The sequence below is a fragment of the Polyodon spathula genome, chromosome 32 (genome assembly GCF_017654505.1).
Source record: "Polyodon spathula isolate WHYD16114869_AA chromosome 32, ASM1765450v1, whole genome shotgun sequence".
Taxonomy (NCBI): Eukaryota; Metazoa; Chordata; class Actinopteri; order Acipenseriformes; family Polyodontidae; genus Polyodon; species Polyodon spathula.
The window spans coordinates 3,822,045-3,840,737 of NC_054565.1; the positions used below are offsets into that span (position 1 = coordinate 3,822,045).

The window sequence follows — 18,693 nt, forward strand, 5'->3', positions numbered from 1 at the left end:
TGCGTTTTTTAAATCAGTCCATTAAACCTTTTTATCAGCTGTTTGAGAAGAGCGATTTAGAAGTCCAGCTTCACTTTAAACAGAAAATACCACCCTAACTTAAAGCGTAGCTTGCAAACAGATTTCTTTAACCGAGCGTAATACCATATATAACAGCGCCAATCATGTATAATTAGGTTCTGTGCGAACTGTTATTCGTCAGCGTTCAGTGGCAGCAATGCAGACAATATGAGCGGTTGCCTCCCTCCCATGCGGTAGGAGGCGCTGTTGCAGAGACCCCGCGGCCGCTCGCTCGGCCATGTTGAAATAGTGTCTGTGTCTTTCCAGCGCTGAGAGGCAGAAGAGCTGCAGCCCGCCATTGTGTAGAGAGCAGGTTCTGTGTAGAGAAAGCGGCACTTAACTCTCACATAGGCATTTCACACGCCGCCGCGTTAAATACAAGCTAAACAGATTAAACAGGCCCCAGGGGAGCGCTATGTCAGCCAGCAGCCTTCTAGAACAGGTAAAAAAAGGCACTTTTTAAGTTTTTAAGAGGCATAAACAAAAAAAATATCAGCTAGTAGTGCCAGAAACAGCCGTGGCTCTGTCTGGTGCCGTAGGCCCGACCACCTGCTATACGACACATTGGTACATTTAAATTTCTTTATTTCTTTTTTTTTTTTCTTCTTTTTTTTTTTCTCATAACTCAAACCTTCATGAATCACCTCGACCCAATCCAGAGACCGAAAGGCCAAGGGAATAAAGGTGAGTGGCATTTAACCCCTCATCTTTTCCGTTAAGTATTTTCAGGGGTGTTCGTGGTGGCTGTTCAAAGCTGGCGGTGTGTGTGTTGTGCTAGTTGCGGTGTTACAGGCCCCCTCCCGGGCTATTGTGTTTTTATATACATTTATTAGTCAAGTTGGAGGGTAAAACATGTATAAAGACACGTTAGGTTGAATATGATTGAAACGTGTTTAAGAATGGGCCTGTGCGGTCTTTATTTATTTATTTATTTTTACAGATGTGCATTTAAATATAAAATAAGTTGGTACACGTGACACATTTTGGCTTACGAACACGTTTATAAAATTGTATTCCTCTTAAAATGCTACCAAAAGATATGTTCGAGTGTATATTTTTTTATACATTTTTTTGTTAAGGAAATCCCAAACTGTAATGTGGATAATTTAGGGGGAAAAAAAAAAAAAAAAAAACCCTGCTAAACTTCAGTTAAAATTTGAATTGTAATTGGAAATTATAATTTGGTCTTTTGTTAACTTGTTTTGGGATGTGCAGTTCACTGACTGTTGGCCTTTTGATTATTTAAAACCGCGTAAATGTGCGTTTGTTCCGCCCGATTACACAAATGTGGTATGTTCAGTACTTAGCAGTGCCTTATTAATAACACAGCGATAAGAAAGTGGGTTTAAGAAATGCAGTGACTAAGTGGAATGGAACATGCAGGACTCCGCGTTTTTGAACAGTGATAACGTATAATTTCAACCATTCCACATTTTACGTTACAAGAATGCATGACCAATATCCTATCAGGTTAAATGTCCCTTCTACTCAGCCGTTAAAACATAAGTACATGTGCATTGATTGAAAAAAAAAATCAATATTGTTTGAACTTGAGCTGGTTTACTGATAGATGCAGAAGACACTATGTCTGAAGTGCCTCCTCCCCAGATGTGACAGGTGTGTGTACTTAAAAGGCTTGATGTCAAACACGTGATCTCCCAACTCAGTTCTATGCGTGTTTACATGTTGTGCAAAGTGACCTGTGGAATGAGAAAACCAAACCTTTAATCGAGGTGTGGTTGATATAATTGTGTAATGCCTGTGATCTGTAATCACAGCCCTTTTACATGTGTCATTTTGTGCTTTGTCTATTTTTTATGATGGTTTCCGGTGTTTTACTGCTACTGGTGACAAGTGAAGAGGTGGGATGTCAGAGAGCTGTCCTGTATAGTAAATGGACAGTGAGCTCCTAATATCTAGAATAACTTCTAACAGTAGTAGTATTACTGGTTTGCTTACTTAATCGCTTGTCCCAGTATGTAAATGACAGGGGAGTGTGTCTGCCATCTAAGTGTCAGTGTTGACGATAGCCATGTGTTTGGTACCAATGGTTAAATCGGTCCCTTGATGGCTGCAGAACTGTATTAATCTGAAAAGGGAATATCTGTGAGACAGTATTAACACACTTGACACCCGTTTTTCTGTATCAAAGGGGAAGCCAATTATTTTGTATTAAATGCGGATCGATATGTGAAATTAACTTATTCTCCTTATTGTCTTTTATAGTGCAAAACGGAGCTGTGAACCAAAAGGACACTTTAAATGATGACGAGTTTGAGCCTTACCTGAACAGTCAGGCCAGACAGGTAAGATATTTAAGACTTTGAGAATTACTGGTATGAATTGTTTTCAATAAAACAGAAATACATATAATTGAGTCATTCCACTTCAAATCCAGATTTATAAAGACTGTGTTTGCCTTGGACGCTCCCAACTGCTGTTAAAGGATTCAGCTTCCTTATTTTTTCTTTGGCCACAGCGACTTGTTGGCCTATGCCTGATCAGCTGCAGGGTCACTTTTATTAAACCAGTCCTGCAAAACCAAGGTGCTTTCAGGACAGCTGTGGTGGAAGTAGTGTGCCAACTGCAGGCACGTTGGCATTCTTTTAATACATTGTAATTTGTAAGCTCTGTCCTGATGAGTAAAGCTTCATTTCTTGTAACATGCAACTTAAATTGTATATGATCCACTGTAGTTTGTTCAGTTTAAACTATACCTGATCCGGTTACCTTTCTATTTATACAAACTGATGGCTAAAATGAAATTGTTTTGCTTGTATGGAGAATAGTGTCAGTAGGTGGGGTGGGGGAGATGGCAATAAGCATTCATTACAACAAGGTTTTTTATCAACAATTCCCTTATCGCAGATCCATTCTGTACACGCTTTTGTAGCGTTACCTGATTTTTACTTTGCCATGACCCAGAGTGATAGGGACTCCATTTATTTGGCCAGTTTATCTGGGATCCTGCTTTATGTACAATGTATGTTGCTAGTATGCAGTGGTGCTTTAACAGGTGTGTCAGGGTATAGAATAGTATAGGATAGTAATGTTTGTTTATTTTTAGTGCGACAGCAAAACTGATCAAATCTTCAGTTCGAAATAAATATGCATTACTCACACATTTCTCCCTCTCCACAGAGCAATGCCTATACGGCCATGTCTGACTCCTACATGCCCAGTTACTACAGCCCGTCTATTGGATTCTCGTACTCCATGAATGAAGCGACCTGGTCCACTGGTGGTGACCCACCTATGCCCTACCTGACCTCCTATGGACAGTTGAGCAATGGCGAGCACCACTTCCTGCCAGATGCAATGTTTGGGCAGCCAGGGGCACCGCTGGGGAGTACACCTTTCCTAGGCCAGCCCGGCTTCAATTTCTTCCCGAGTGGCATTGACTTTTCAGCCTGGGGCAACAGCAGCTCTCAGGGACAGTCAACTCAGAGCCCGGGCTACAGCAGCAGCTATGCCTATGCCCCCAGCTCCCTAGGTGGTGCAATGATTGACGGACAGTCTCCCTTTGCTGCCAGTGAGACTCTCAATAAGGCCCCTGGAATGAACAGCTTGGACCAGGGCATGGCTGGGCTAAAGATCGGTGCTGGGGACGTGGCCCCCAAAGTAGTGGGATCCGGACTTCCGGGGGGGCCTCCTAATCCTGTTTCGGCCCCACCTAGCATGCCTCCAGTGTCCATCGCCCCACCTAAACCGGCTTCGTGGGCAGACATCGCCAGCAAGCCAGCCAAACCACAGCCGAAACTGAAAACCAAGGGAGGTGCTGGAGGAGGTAACCTCCCGCCTCCTCCTATTAAACACAACATGGACATTGGCACCTGGGACAACAAAGGGACCATGCCTAAGGCGGCTGCCCCCCAGCAGGCTCCCATCCCCAGTAATGGGCAACCTCCCAACCAGGCTTCGCCTCAACCTAGCACAAATGCTGGTGGAGGGCAACAGCAGCCCCTCAGCAATGGACAGTTGGCTCCCTCTTCTGGGCCGCACCAACAGCTACCTTTAGGCCACCAAGGGGTTGGGCAACAGCAAATGCCCCAGGGCCCACCTTCTACCCAGCCAGCACCACCCACCCGCTGGGTGGCACCCCGTAACCGTGCCAACGGCTTTGGGGATGCTGGGGCCGGGGCTGGGCAGTCACCACCCACCTCTGGGGCCGGCGGCATGGCTGTCCCTTCGGAGCCACACCCGGTGCTTGAAAAACTGCGCTCTGTGAATAACTACAACCCCAAGGACTTCGACTGGAACCCCAAGAGCGGGCGTGTGTTTATCATCAAGAGCTACTCTGAGGACGACATCCACCGTTCCATCAAGTACAACATATGGTGTAGCACGGAGCATGGAAACAAGCGTCTGGACGCTGCTTACCGGTCTCTTGCCAGCAAGGGTCCCCTCTACCTGCTGTTCAGCGTGAACGGCAGCGGGCACTTCTGCGGTGTCGCCGAGATGCGTTCCCCCGTGGACTACAACACCTGTGCTGGCGTCTGGTCACAAGACAAGTGGAAGGGCCGATTTGATGTGCGCTGGATCTTCGTCAAGGACGTTCCGAACAGCCAGCTCAGGCATATCCGCTTGGAGAACAACGAGAACAAGCCAGTGACCAACTCTCGGGACACTCAGGAAGTGCCCCTGGACAAAGCCCGGCAGGTGCTCAAGATCATTGCTGGCTACAAGCATACCACCTCCATCTTCGACGACTTCTCGCACTATGAGAAGCGGCAGGAGGAGGAGGACAATGTTAAAAAGGTACTTGCTTCACTGGAGAATGCTGCTTGAGCATGCTTGCAAAACAATAGTGGTTTTGTTTATGTGCATCCTTTCATCAGAAAAAAATGTGTGTTTACAGTTATGAGAAGGTCTCAAAAACAAATACATCTTTAAAAAGACCCCAAGAGTCTGACTGGTGTATGAGTTCCATAATTAAGTCCACAAATTGATTCATTTTAGGTTGAACTAGTTCTGGGGACTAACTCTTGCATAGCAGTTTCAGCCATTCCAGCTCTGTACAGGTCCCTTTGGCTAGCAGGAAAACCTGGAATGGCTGAAAATGCTGTGTGACTGGATAACTAAATCATGCAGACTACTTTAAGTGAGTGAATTCCAAGTGTTCCCCACAGCAATGCCTCATACTTCACAGCTTTGATTAATCTTGTGTTTTTTGTACCAGCAAGCATTGAATTGCTGAAATTTCTTTGCACGTGTTTCCTGGTGTAGTAATGATGATAGTTTTCCAGTGTACTTGATAGTCATCTTACTACTCTCTGTGCATGTTGGCAAAAAAGAAACGAATTTGAAAGATCATGTTAAATGTTGGCTGTGTGAGTCAGTTATAATTCTGAACTTGCAAGCTGCTACAAACCCAGGGTGACAGTGAGGCTTTGCTCAGAGAGGAATTAGGAATCAGTTTGACCAGTTAGATGGTACTTATTACAACTGCATGGTTGTAGGGTAGCGCGCATTTTTATCATGATACACACGCAAGTTCACCTGATATCTTAGCACTTTGAGTTTGTAGGTTGTTTTTCTATCCAATTTTGAAACTTTTCTTTTCAGCTGCATTCAATGTAATTTTTACACTTCTATTAATACATTGTTAACCCAGCAAACCTTCCAGATGTAATAATCGTAGTGATATGAAATTATTGGTCTGAGCAAGATGAATTGTCGGTGTATAAATCCAGGTATTTTGTGGACCATCAATAAAACAGATGTTGAGCTGAACTTCAAAAACTATAAACTCATGAAATGTATTAATCAGGCTTATAACGGTAATAATCAGATTTATTGATTGGGACCCCACAATAACAAATCGATTTAATATTTTGATGAAATTGAATATTCTGTAAAATTAAAAACATGTCTTGTATATATTAACTTACTGTCAAGAACGTAATCTGTGTTGTTGCTTCTAAAGGTTGCTGAGAATGTGTGCGTCTGTGAACAAATACAGGATGATGCAGAAATCAAGAGTATCCTGCTTTTTAAATGTATTTTATACATCTTTTGATTTCAATCAGTCCCATATCTACCAATCAGTGAGAAGAGCCCAGAGTGGTTATTGGCTGCTGTTTAATGTCAGTCAGCTTTCTTTTTGAAATTGAAACAAGCTTGTAAGCACATCAGGAACCTCGACCGATACACATAACTTAATTTGGATTTAAATGCAGGGTAAAAGTACACAAAACAGACAGTTTTCGCAGTGAATAATTAATTTCATGGTCTGAAGTAGGGAGGGCCTTAGTAATGTAGTTACTGTGTAAGTGTAAGCAAATCCATGTGTGCAAAACACATTTTTGGTTGCGACGTGGTTAGGCCTATACATGTATGAAAGATATTCATAAGATCTTGGTTGCGATGTGGACAGTAAGTCAATTAATAATGGATGTTACACACGTACGAGTATGGAGATACAATGATCAACCAGAGTTGTCGCTGTTGGAAGGGTAGGCTAGTTCTAATGTTGAACAGCAGGCATTAAAGAACTGGAAAGCCCCAGACATGGTTATGCGTAAATCTAGTGTAGATATTCATACAGTGTTGACATCAATAAAAGTTTGCAAGAACAAACATTTTAAAATGTGCAGACAGTATAAGCCACCATGCCCACAGTGGCAGAATTGCTTTGAAAGGTGGGTACCAGCTTTTACGCAGGTACCGTACAGCAAATTGAGTAGAGCGTGTATTTGTAGAAATGTATTGCAATATTCTTGGGCTTTTTTTCAGAAATTGTGTGGCTTTAAAAGCAGTGATTTACATTTTACTAAGCAATACATTAAATCTTTTAGGAAATAAATTGACTATTTTTTAAACTCTTGGAGTAATCTGTTGGTTAGAGCTGAGAGCCCCAGAGAGACCTGGGTTTTACACCTAGTTCTTCCAGTGGCATACTTTATAGCTGGAAGGGAAAGCTGGGACAATACTGTAAAGCAATAAATATTTGCAACCAAAATATTTGGCGAGTCACACCCATAAAACCTGTTTTGGTCCAGAAATGTTGCCGACCTGTTGCAATAAAGGAATATGTATTTAGTGGAATTTGATATTCATGCCAAAAATGTTTGTTTTTTTCATATGCAAAAAACATATGGCTTGCAGATATTTATGGCTTTACAGTATTTACTTTTACTAGTTGCACATTTAACATTTTAAAATTCTTACACTTGCTGTGTGTGTACCTGTTTCTCAAGTTATATTGCCGTAAATGTGGCAGTGACCAATTTCCTGATTTAACAGGATATTTTGTATTTCCAAACTCTGAAAATGTGTACTATTGTCTGTTTTATATAAAACCATGTCGCACATTACCACTGTGCTGTTGGTGTAGTTCTCTTATTTTCCAGAACTTCAGTGGGAGTGAGCTCTTGGTTAGAATTCCCTTTTAAATGCTTCCTCTATAGACCCAGCTTGAGTGAGTTGGTTGGTGATACTGGTGTTTTAAAGTAACGCGGTAAACCCCTCCACGTTTCAGCATGTATGCGAGATAGTCCAGTAAACTCCTTCCATTCATCTAGCTGCATAAAGGGATCAGCTTTTACAGACCCTGGTTAGCACTGATCTTGAACTAACATTCGAATGAGGTCAGAGCTAATCAGGGTCTGGAAAAGAGCTGTGAAAAGTGTGGTCTTTACAGAGAGCTGGGTATTATTTCAAGACAGTTGATTTGCTTAATTTAATCCTCTCTGAAATAACTACATCTGTGAAACCAGTCTCTAATTTAGAGAGCATCTGAAGATCCCTTTCTATTAAACAGCTTGTTTTACACTGTTCCTTTTGGCAGTTGTAGTAGAGAGTATAAGCGTTAGCGCTTTCTGTTTTAGTGTGTTGTCTTTTTAAAAAATCTGTTTCTCCTCTTGTTTATTTTCAACAGGTAGAAGTTCAGGGAAGCGAACCCTACACCAGTAACCCAAACAGGAGCCATTACAGACTTCAGGTACAAATCCATTTGTCTTTCTGCCTTTCTATTATCTCCATGTTCAAATACTCTGATAGTAGGTAGGTAAGATCTTTTAAAAACACTTTTCAGGTTTATGTTTCCACTAAGCCATGTTTGTGCCAAGAATTACAATATGTTGGTGTTGTGTAAAATTAGACTCTGAAGTTTGAGCCATTGTCCTTATGTTGCCACCAGTGACAGATGGCACTATGGATACAGCCCTTTTTAATTTGATTTCTGTGGCTACACTTGTTGTCACAAAGCAGAAACAACTACTGTAAAACCAAGTAACCATCTAAGTTTTGTTTCATAACTGACAAGGCTTTCTTCATTGGCTTGGTGTTAAGTAAAGTAGTGCTGTCAGTTAAGCCTCCAAATAGCAATCTATTAATTGGGCACTCGAATCGTTTGAATAAATGTCGCTGATTGTAAAGCCCACATTTTCGCTCCACACCCCCCCCCCGTCCCCCCTCCCCCTCACGTGATTATTTTAATATCATTGCAGTTAAGTAAAAGCTTATGCACAACAATAGAATGTGAGGGGTAATTATGCATTGGTAGTGTCAGAAGAAACACGCCCACTGCTTGTTTGGCAGAAATACTGTAAGTAGCAGCAAGGCAGGGTGTTCAGCGCAGTTTCGTTGATAAACTTAAATGTTATTAACTGTGCACATTACAAATCGATTTTCCAGAATTTATGTAGCTGTATATAATTAGGAATGGAATTGATCGAAAAATTGATTTTTGATTTTATCTTAGCAGCCCTAAAGTATAGGCTAATCTTTCTCTGTGACTTCACTAAGACGGGCATTTAATTTGTAAAGGGCGGAGACATTTTCAGCGGCTCGCAGAAACAAAACATGACACAATAACTTGTTTACAGCTAAGAAAAAAAAAAAAATTAACACTGTAAAGCGAATGTATTTGACTTAGGAGAACACATGTTCTAATATAACTAAGGTGTCAATATATATGTTTTTACAACATATATAAATGTTAAACTAGTGTATCTAAGCAGGCCATACAAAAAAAAAAAAACATTTTATGGTTTATGTACTTTTTAATGTTCCCCAGAGTGTTCTAAAAGACACCAATTCCAAGGTGCTACTGTAACAAATAGATTTTTAGTGTGGTTTTTTTGAGTCATCTACAGCCAAAAAAAACCCTGGTCCTAGGGGAGTATCCCACTGAATCGTTTTGTCTTTAAAGGGTTAATCCTCCCACTAACTAGGGGTGAGTCGGTATACTGGTTTTGTGGTTCAGTTGTAGGTTTAGGGAAAGGCCATTCTCATGTGAACACCTTTTTGTTCTACATCCTGTATGAAACAAGTCTCCGTACTGATCTGCTGTCTCAACAAAGCTCACACTTGAAGATTCCATCCACTTCTACTTTACTGTCAGTTGCCATTGGAAGGACGTTTTGCATTTTTCTACTGCAAACATGCTTCTAAACCAAGTGATGATACTTGTAGCCTTGGCAAAGTGCCTGAGGAATATCTTCAATGGAAACTGTCAATGACACAGTACAAGTTGCAATGTCTCAAGCTACTGCAGTGCGATAGCCTACTTATTCGCAAAGTAGTTTTGTTTAAACAAGTTATTTATAGTATTCAGACTTCTTTTTAGGTAAGCTGAAATGTTTTTTGTACAAATGCCACATGTGTAATGAACATTAGTAATAATATTGGAAGCTTACTTGTTGAATGTCACGAACTGTTGAGATAAATCCAATAATACATCTTCATATTACAATATATTTTGAATGGTGTTGCTATACGTATTTTATTTTCACTGTGCTGAAAAAAACAGCTCTGCTCAAATAACCTGTATTGGTAAATGTTTGTTTCAGCAATCTGAACGATAATTTCATACCGTATATCTTATCATATGGTTATCATACCGTGCAAATGCTATATCGGCCCATTCCTACCGCTAACAGTCTTGTCCTGAGCCAGTGGTAACAATAGGTATGCTTGCTGAGTGATTTATTTTTTTCGCCTGTAATTGACGTCTTTGTTTACAGTACAGTAAAGAAAGGGTGTGGTTCAGAAATCTTAAGTCATAATGCAATTTTTTGTGATCCATTTTAAAAGTATATTGCCATGATCTGCATCCTGTGTGTGTGTGTGTGTGTATATATATATATATATATATATATATATATATATATATATATATATATATATATATATATATATATATATATATATATATACACACACACACATGCAAATTCTGATATTGCCAACCTGTGATAGAATATCATAAGTTTCATGACAATTCTTTATTGTAAAACTGTTGGACAGACACACACCACTCAATCACATTCACAAAGGGCATTCATTCCTCCCCTGGAATAAGCAGGCTTTGGGTTTTGTGTATACAATAAGCATTTCTGGAGATTTTAAAGTAACTTGTTTTTTGTTTGTAGTCACATATTGTATACAGTCCACAGAGAAAAGAACTGACAAGGAAGTATGCAGCATTTTGCATTTGATATTGAAATATGCTGTATTTGCCTATTGTCAAGGTCTGTCAGCCATCGAAGGTTTGTCAGGTGGCATTCACATTTTTTTTTCCCCTCTGTTAACAGAAACCGTTAGTGTGACAACTATAAATCACACAATGTCGCATGCAAAAGGTGGATCTTTTGGATTTGTGTAATGCGTATTATGTAAACAAAATTTGTGTTAAAAAAACAATACCAAATAGTTATACATAGCAACTGTACAGCGCGGTCCAAAGCACGTCGGGTGGTGGTGGGGTACCTATAGTGCTTGTAGTGCTTCAGTAAAATATGTTCTGAATACCTAGTGTACAGTGTGGTGTAAGAAGTGCTAAGTAGAATTGAAACATACAAAATATACGCAAACACTAATAATTTTAATTTTGAAAACTGAACACTGTCCGCCCCTCCCTGCTCATGTTATCCGAAGGCAAACCTTTAATCTCTTCTTTCTCCATCTTGACAGCAAAGCTTTGTGTAGGGTAAGCTGTATTGAAAGAAATGCCTGGAAACCCCTCTGCTGTTTTGGGATTTGTTTGTTAATTGTACATAGGACCAAAAAAAAAAAAAAAAAGTTGAATGCAAACTGTGCAAGCGGCACAACCAATCTCCGACGTCTCTTGCAAGCCTAAGTTCATCATGTTATTGATATTTTTAGTAAAAGTAGAATGTGACTGTTAAAGCTTTGTTTTGCCCAAGTCCGCAGCAGTTGGTGCTGCTGCAATGCAAGCTTACTGTATATATCGCAAGCAGCATCAATTATGTGTAAATAAACAATTACAATGTATTTATTTTTTACTGAAATTATTAAAACATGATTACTGTTCTATATAACATTTTTAATATATGAACATTCTTCATTCAATATTGTGCATGTGTGTTGATGTCTTTCTCTAATGTCAAAGTCTTCCAAAACCATAAAAATATAATCACACAGTCAATTCTCAGTAATTCGAATTTCTAGGAACCAGCAAAAAATGGTGTTCAGGAGTCTAAGCCAAATGCATATGCTGTCAGTTTTTATTGAAGTTACAGTATCACTGAAAGTAAATTTGAATTGCAGAACAATGAAAAGTGTTATACATTTAAAAGTACTGTGGATTTTATTAAATATGTGTTGTAAGTGAACTTTTTAAAAGTATTCATTGTAAATGAACTGCTCTTGATACCTGCATGTACCAATCTGATCATAGGTATTTTTAAACCACTGAAGCAAGGTGTCCTTAACATCAGGTATTGAGCAGATCACAAATGCTGACGACTTGCATCATTTTGCTGTTCATAAGCCTCTATTGTACCCCGTTTTTTGGTTGACAAAGGGTTTGCAGCAGTGTTGAAATCTGCAGCCACATCTTTCTTTTTCATGTGTGGTGGTGCATTATCCACCGTGTTCAACACCTCCACTTTCTTCTGCAAGGATGGTGCTCATTTTTGCGCTGCTTCATGGAAATGGGGTTGATGCATGCAGGCTATGGCAAATCGAAATGCATGTTGGAATGCAGCTCTAGAATACAGAATGGAAGTGCAGATGTGAATGCAAATTAATACATTTCGCAATACCCTTTACACACGGGTGTTTTGTTTTCAAATTTCTTGTAGTCCTTTGCTTCATAATATCCTTGGAGTAACACCCTATCTACGGACAGTAGCACCAAACATGCAGAATGCAAGTAGCATTTGGTACCTAAATGCCAATTAATAGAATAATATGCTTAAATAATACTTTAGTGTGTGGTGTTTCTTTGCTTACCAGGCTGACCGTGATTGTTATGTATATGATTTATTGTATCTTAATATAAAATAAACGTGATTACTGTGTTAAAATTTTAAAAGTACTAGCTAAAAAATAATCAACATCGTTATTGGTGCCCATCACTAATACAATCTTGGTAAGATACCTGCACTAGTCTGAACACTCCACCATTGGCAGTATTATTGACAAATAGCAGCTGTTTGAAACTTTTCTTCATGTTGCAACTGAAAAGTATTGGGGGAAATTTTTTTAATTTGTCGTTACCTGGAAACGACATTTTAGAGACGTGGCAGTAGAATTAGTGGCTGGTTTCACGGACCCTGTCAAGGATTTACTGTTAACGTTTGTTAGTCTAGTAACTCTAGTTATGAGGGCTCAGAATCGGCACTGATTTGGCATTTTGGTCTGTGTGAATTGCCTATACTGTCGCAGCCCTCTTATTTTATGCCTTCTCTGAAACCCCAACTCCTTTGTGTGAAATGCTATGCTGGCACTGAAGCGCAATAGTGGCCGTGGATTGAAAGTCCACATCCCACGTGACTGTATACCAGATGTGTTTTTGTCGGTGTTGCGTGCTTTTCATTTTTTTCAAATAGTGGCTTGTCAAGGTAGTAATTGCAGTCTGGGGTATGTTAAGGAATTTAACTTTACAGGCTGATGAGGAGGAGGAGGATTTCTCAAATAGAAGGGATGGTGGATGTAATTTATGGGCAATTTGCTGTTGCCATTAAAATGATCTTTTGACTGTAAGGTTTGAAATTTGTACTCGTATGATCCCTTTTGCTGTGTGAAAGGGTTATAGTGGTATTATACCGGCATAGATTGCGTAATTTCGTGCTGTGTGTAGGCATTTTAAAGATTTTTAAAACTTCTCTGAGATGGCTCAGTACTAGCATTTGTGTGTGAAAGGGCTCAAGAATAGTGAAACCAGCTGTATGGATGTGGTCCTAAGTTGGAGAGATATCACATCGTTGTCTTGTATCTTTTTGAAAGTTATTGTCTGCTAAGGTAAAGCAGTAGCTCTTACCCAGAATTGTAAAGCAGTTTGAGGCATTAGGTAGCAAGTGTATGGTTGAAAATGCTGTGCAGTGGAAGTTCTAGATGTTGGTGGCACGGGAAGAGACAACTACCTTTTTGTATTTGCAGTCCCTTCTACTTTGTAACCTCGGTTGAAATGTTTTTTTGCGGTAGGATTGTGTATTTTGGGAACTTGTTGCGGCTTCCAGTTCTGCAGTTTTGCAAGCAAATGCATACGGCGTAAAATACACAATGTAATCTTGCATGTACTTTCAAAGTGATTTGTGGAAAACAGATGGTTAAACCTGGATACATGACTCATTTTGTAGCACAGTGACAATGTTTGTAATTATTTCCTCTTGGAATATCATGCTGTTAAATAAATAAAATTAAATGAATGTAGGAAGTGGTATAAACATTTTTTGCATATCTGCAATCCCATTGCAAAATATGATTTGTTAATTGTGGAATTGTAAATTGTAATTTTTTTTTTAAATTTATTAATCTATATTTAAGCAGTGCTGACATCTAATCTGGTTTTACAAAGCTTTGTGTTTGTTACTTTTACGACTCCTTGTTATCGTTAAAATCCATTGAGAAATTTAGTGCTGCCAGCTATTGAGTTGCTCTAGTAACTCTTGATTCTGAAACCTGAGGGTTTTAACCCTTTAAAGTCCATTTATTCGTCGCTTGTCAGACGTGTCGGGTCCAATTTATTTTCACACGCGCTGTTAATTTTAAAACAGCGTGTGTAAAATATTGTCCCCCCCCCCCCCACCCCCCAGAGTAAAACAGGTTTAAAAGGCACTGCATAGCAAAAGGACACTCGGTACTGCATCTCCAAGCCCCACCCCTTGTTCGCTGTATTTTTCACGTACCTCTTATGGACGTGCATACTGATAAGTCCTCTCCTGATCACTCGTTTTATCACCAAACTCCTCAATAATGCAATCTAAGTCATTGTTTTGTTACTGTATCCAAAAAGCTCTGCAAATGTCAGTGATATTCTTTGAGCGCTGGATGTAGAAGCAGCTACCTTCATTATGTCTGTGTTATCTCTGTAGTGGATGGAGCTGTGAGATGCGCCCTTTTCGGTTTCATTCGGCCATTGAAAGGTTTTCTTGGCTTTTTGCCTGAACTTTTTAGTTTGTCAAAAAAAAAAAAATGCAGGTCTGATAACTGTCTTACTGCAGTAGTGTACAGTGCAGTCCAATTTCAGCCCATTTCATATTTTTCATTCCTTCGGTTATTTCCATACAACAATTGTATTTAATTAAAAGAAAGATGGCTTATGATTTAATTACCAACATTCCCAGTTTGTTAAAGGGTATATGTTTTATTTTATTTATTTATGTTCACTTAGAGGTCCAGAATTAAAGGTCCCATTCTAATTTCTCTTGTGTTTTTTTGTTTCAGGAACGCCAAGGCCGTGTCAAGTAACAGATGTCTGTCTTGAGCTAAAGACTGCGATGGCTCACATCTAGATCGTCTTTTTTTTCTTTCAGTAACAAAACAAAAAAATCCCACAAAATAACCAAGGACAAAAAAAAAATAAAATAAATGAAGACTCTTTCTTGATTTTGTTGACTTTAAAGACTTATTTCGAACTTGTAGTTTAAAAAAAAAAAAAAAAAAAAAAAGAGATCGGAAACGTTCAAAACAGTTATTCATAGGACTACAACTTAAACAAATCTATAGCTTCTTTAGGTGAATTGGTCAGTTTCTTTTTGCATTTCTTTTTCTTGTTTTTTGTGATTCCACTGCGTATTTTTGATCCCCCTTTTTTTTATTAAGAAAAATAACTTCTAATTTCAGTCCATCGGCAAGGCTTTATTTTGTAATTCCACGCTGGGTGGAAATACTGTCCTTGTTGCTACAGGTATCCACAGACCCAATTAATTTTCGCCCTTTGAAATTGGCAAATTTGTATATTTTTTTTTTTTTTTCACCCCCAAGGAGACTGTTGCATCAAGGATTTGACATTGCCATCCTTCTCGCTGGATTTCAGCTCAAGTACTCGAGGAACCTCTGTTTGTGTCATCTCCTTAAGAACTTTAAACAAAATAATTAATTAATGCTTGGGGGGGAGAGTCCTGAGTTTTTTGTTTTTATTGCATTGAAGAAAAAAAAAAAAAAGCTAACTTATCAATTAAGTCTTGGTCTTTATATGATTTTATAGTCTATATGGGCTGTTTTCTGTCTGAGGGGGGAAAAAAAAAATTGAGAAAGTGGAATTGATGTTGCTATGGACTGCTTTTTTTCTCAGTTTCTTGTTAAGTCAATGAAGAGATGGGCTTTGCCTTTTTTTCTCTCACTATTAATCAGTTCTCCGTAATAAATGTGATATCCTATTCAGCAGCAATCCTGTGTGCATTCCCCTTGTTTGATTGCCAAGAAGCACTTTTTCTTCTGTTTGTCACAGTTTTGGTATTTTTAAATCTTGATGTTCTATAGCAATACTCTGTTCCAAGCATGACCCAAATTAGTGTTGTTAAATAATCAGGATGAGTGCATACCTAAACTCAGCAATGAATAGTAACAGCACTAAAAAAACATCCTAATCTCAACAGTGACAGCTGTTAACTTGCAGCGCTGGTTCAGCAGTGACAGTGATAGCCGCACTCACAATAATTGCTGTAAATGTTTATGAAATATACAGATCACAAGGAATAGCCAACTTTCATTCACAATACTTAATTATAAGAGTAAAATGTGTTTTTTGTTTTTTTTAATGCATTTGAATTCATATAGTCCATCTTCATTCAATAAAGCGTTCCTGAAGACTGCCTTTCAGTGACGTTTTTGTTGACTCATCCCTGCTAACTGGTTGAGTTCAGGTATGCAGCCAATAGTTTCAACACTGAACTAACGCCACCCAAGTGTACCCCTGATTTGTATCGTTAGGAGTTTGATATACATCTACATACTTTGTATTTCTAAGTTGCTTTGGGCAGTTTTTTTTAGTTTTACATTTTAAACCAAACAAAAAGCAGACCACACAATTTTATATGTAATAGGCTAAGCAGTTCACATAGAAAACTCCTAAGCCAAGATTTTATTAATAAAAAAAAAAAAATTACATATTAGCCACAATAACAAAGTCCCCTGTTATGTAGCATGCTTGGTATGTGTGTCAAACATGCCTTGGTTCTTTAAATTCTGTACTACTAAGAATTAAATTATGGTGTCACCCATTCATCTTGTGTGCATCCACTGAAATGTTTTCAGCAGCATAAACAAAGTGTTACTTCAAACTGCACTCAACTGGATTGTTTTGATGTTTTATCTCTTATAGAAACCAGTGACAAATCAGTAATGCCACTTTTAAATTAAATCCATGTTTGATTCAATTTAATTTGGAAATTTAGTCTCAACTGGAAAAAAGTCTAATATTTATTTCTGAGCAGCATCTTGGATTGCAGTTGGTTGGTTGAGGGAGTGGGTTTGGGAGGTCTAAAATATTCCTGCTGAGGAATAACTTTGTTGTCCCTTAACTGCACATTGATGTAATGCATTAAGTTGCATCTTTTTGTTTTGTTATTTGGTCTGTCTTTTGGTGAATCTGGGGGGGGAATAATGACAGGTAAGAAAGCAATCATGGTGTTGGATAGAACCTGGAGGGGCTAATTAAGTAATAAACCCTGCACATCAGGACCAAACACAAGGGATGGCTTTTTTTAAATAACAAAGCATTTATTTAATACTGAATCACACTTATTGAAATTCTTCTGTTGTATTAAAAGTAATGCTGTGTATTGCCATTACCTTAACTGCCTGTTCTGGATTTGGACCCTGCCCACTCACCTATGTTGACCTCAGTTTTCTTTCAAGCTTATTGTGCACTAAAGTCTGTTCTCAGGGTGTGGAGCTGATCTGAAGGTTCAAGTTCAGCCAAACCTAGCCCAGGCAGCTGCTGTTTTAATTTGTTCAACTTGTTCTGGCACCTGGACAACACTACAGTGCATTTAAGAGGATACATCATCACTTCTATGATCTGGGCTTATTATATAAAGGACTGCACCTTGACATTATTGTGACTATGGGTGTGTAAAGGGAAATCTGTTTAAGTTCACTTTTTTTTTTTTTAATAGAATGTTTTACACACAAACATTTAATAAGCGATCAGCTGGCAAAGCCAGCTTCCTGTCCTTGGGGTTAGTACAACAACTGACTCAAACCAAGACAAGTGACAAGGCAGCAGTTGCATCTAGCTTCACACAGCTGTAAACAGGATTATGGTTGAGATGATATAAAAATGTTTAAGACTGTGGTATTAAAATGAGCAAATATGAACAATTGCAAGTTTGGCCATTTAGGAACAGATTAACATTTCTAGACAGGTGGACTGATTAGACTGCTTTCCATTGTATCAGTCATTCCTAAATGAAGTTTGTTTCACCAGCACCACCACCACCTCATGTGTCCTTGTCCCTGCTGTTACATTCTCAGGGGTGGAGGGAGTTGAACATTCTGTCCCAAATGAGACAAGGCAGTAATTGGTCCAGTTTACAATGAGATAGCATGCTGTGCTTTGTTGTCAACATCTTACTCTTAAAGTAAGATTACACAAAATGTGGATTACACATGTTTTTGAAGTATGGCACTGGTTTAGAACAAACTTGGAAAAAAAAAAAAAAAATTACATGGGGAGGGGGGAGCATATTAATATATACAGAAATAAAAACAAACCCACCAAAATGGACCTAAGGTGTATTAAGAAAATAATTGAAAAACTGGCTGTTTTATTGATTAGCTACAATGCATCAGCTGATTAGCTGAAGAGGCAGGCAGCATCTACTCTAAGAGCACTCCTGGCTAACATGAGTTTATAACATCACAGGTGTACCCGGCTAGCGGCATACTGGACCATCTGCTAAATCTTATTTCCTAGCCTGAGCTCCCAGTATTAAATCAGGAATACAAATGGAGATTGTAATCAGTACAAGATCAGAGGTGTTAAATACCTCAATACACAGGGCTTTAACTATTCCATGGCACTCATATTGCTTGTACCACACATGACAACTTGTAATAGGTGTACTCAAAGCTGTGAAATCTTTAACATTTTCATATACATCTACCCTAGGAGCCAGTGTGCCTATTTCAAATATGTACCCCCACATACCACCTAGTTTGGATGTTTGCAGCACCTGTTCAGGTGATAAAATTGAGGAGCTGCCCTTCAATTTTTTGTCCTGCCATAGATATACGTGCCTTTGTGCTGGGCAAAATTTAATACAAGAAGAGTACGGTACAGTTTTTAAAAAAAAAAAAAAAAAACACACAACAGATGACACCTGTAACAGTGCAGAAGCTAGCAAAATCTAAGACTTCATACAAATGTTTCAATTAGTCCTTCAGCATCATGTTAAATTTACACACCAGCATCACAACTAGATACCAATATAGGGT

General features: G+C 38.9%; 1 protein-coding gene across 2 annotated transcripts; it reads left to right on the forward strand.

Moving 5' to 3' along the window:
* The first annotated feature begins 316 nt into the window (after positions 1–316).
* ythdf2 (YTH N(6)-methyladenosine RNA binding protein 2) lies at positions 317–15,821 on the forward strand. 2 transcript variants are annotated; one of them, XM_041233933.1, is made up of 6 exons: positions 317–502; positions 720–744; positions 2,287–2,366; positions 3,202–4,818; positions 7,940–8,002; positions 14,698–15,821. In XM_041233933.1, the coding sequence occupies exons 1-6, from the start codon at positions 476–478 to the stop codon at positions 14,719–14,721; spliced, it is 1,836 nt and encodes a 611-aa protein (XP_041089867.1). In that variant the 5' UTR covers positions 317–475; the 3' UTR covers positions 14,722–15,821. The 2 variants fall into 2 exon arrangements, with proteins under 2 accessions (XP_041089867.1, XP_041089869.1); XM_041233935.1 differs by lacking the exon at positions 720–744.
* The last annotated feature ends 2,872 nt before the right edge of the window (positions 15,822–18,693 follow it).

Bases quoted from the DNA above. Each gene is read 5' to 3' on its own strand.
- ythdf2 (XM_041233933.1), top strand. From the start codon at position 476: ATGTCAGCCAGCAGCCTTCTAGAACAG. The intron at 2,367-3,201 runs GTAAGATATTTA...CCCTCTCCACAG, and splicing joins TGAACAGTCAGGCCAGACAG to AGCAATGCCTATACGGCCAT. The intron at 4,819-7,939 runs GTACTTGCTTCA...TATTTTCAACAG, and splicing joins AGGAGGACAATGTTAAAAAG to GTAGAAGTTCAGGGAAGCGA.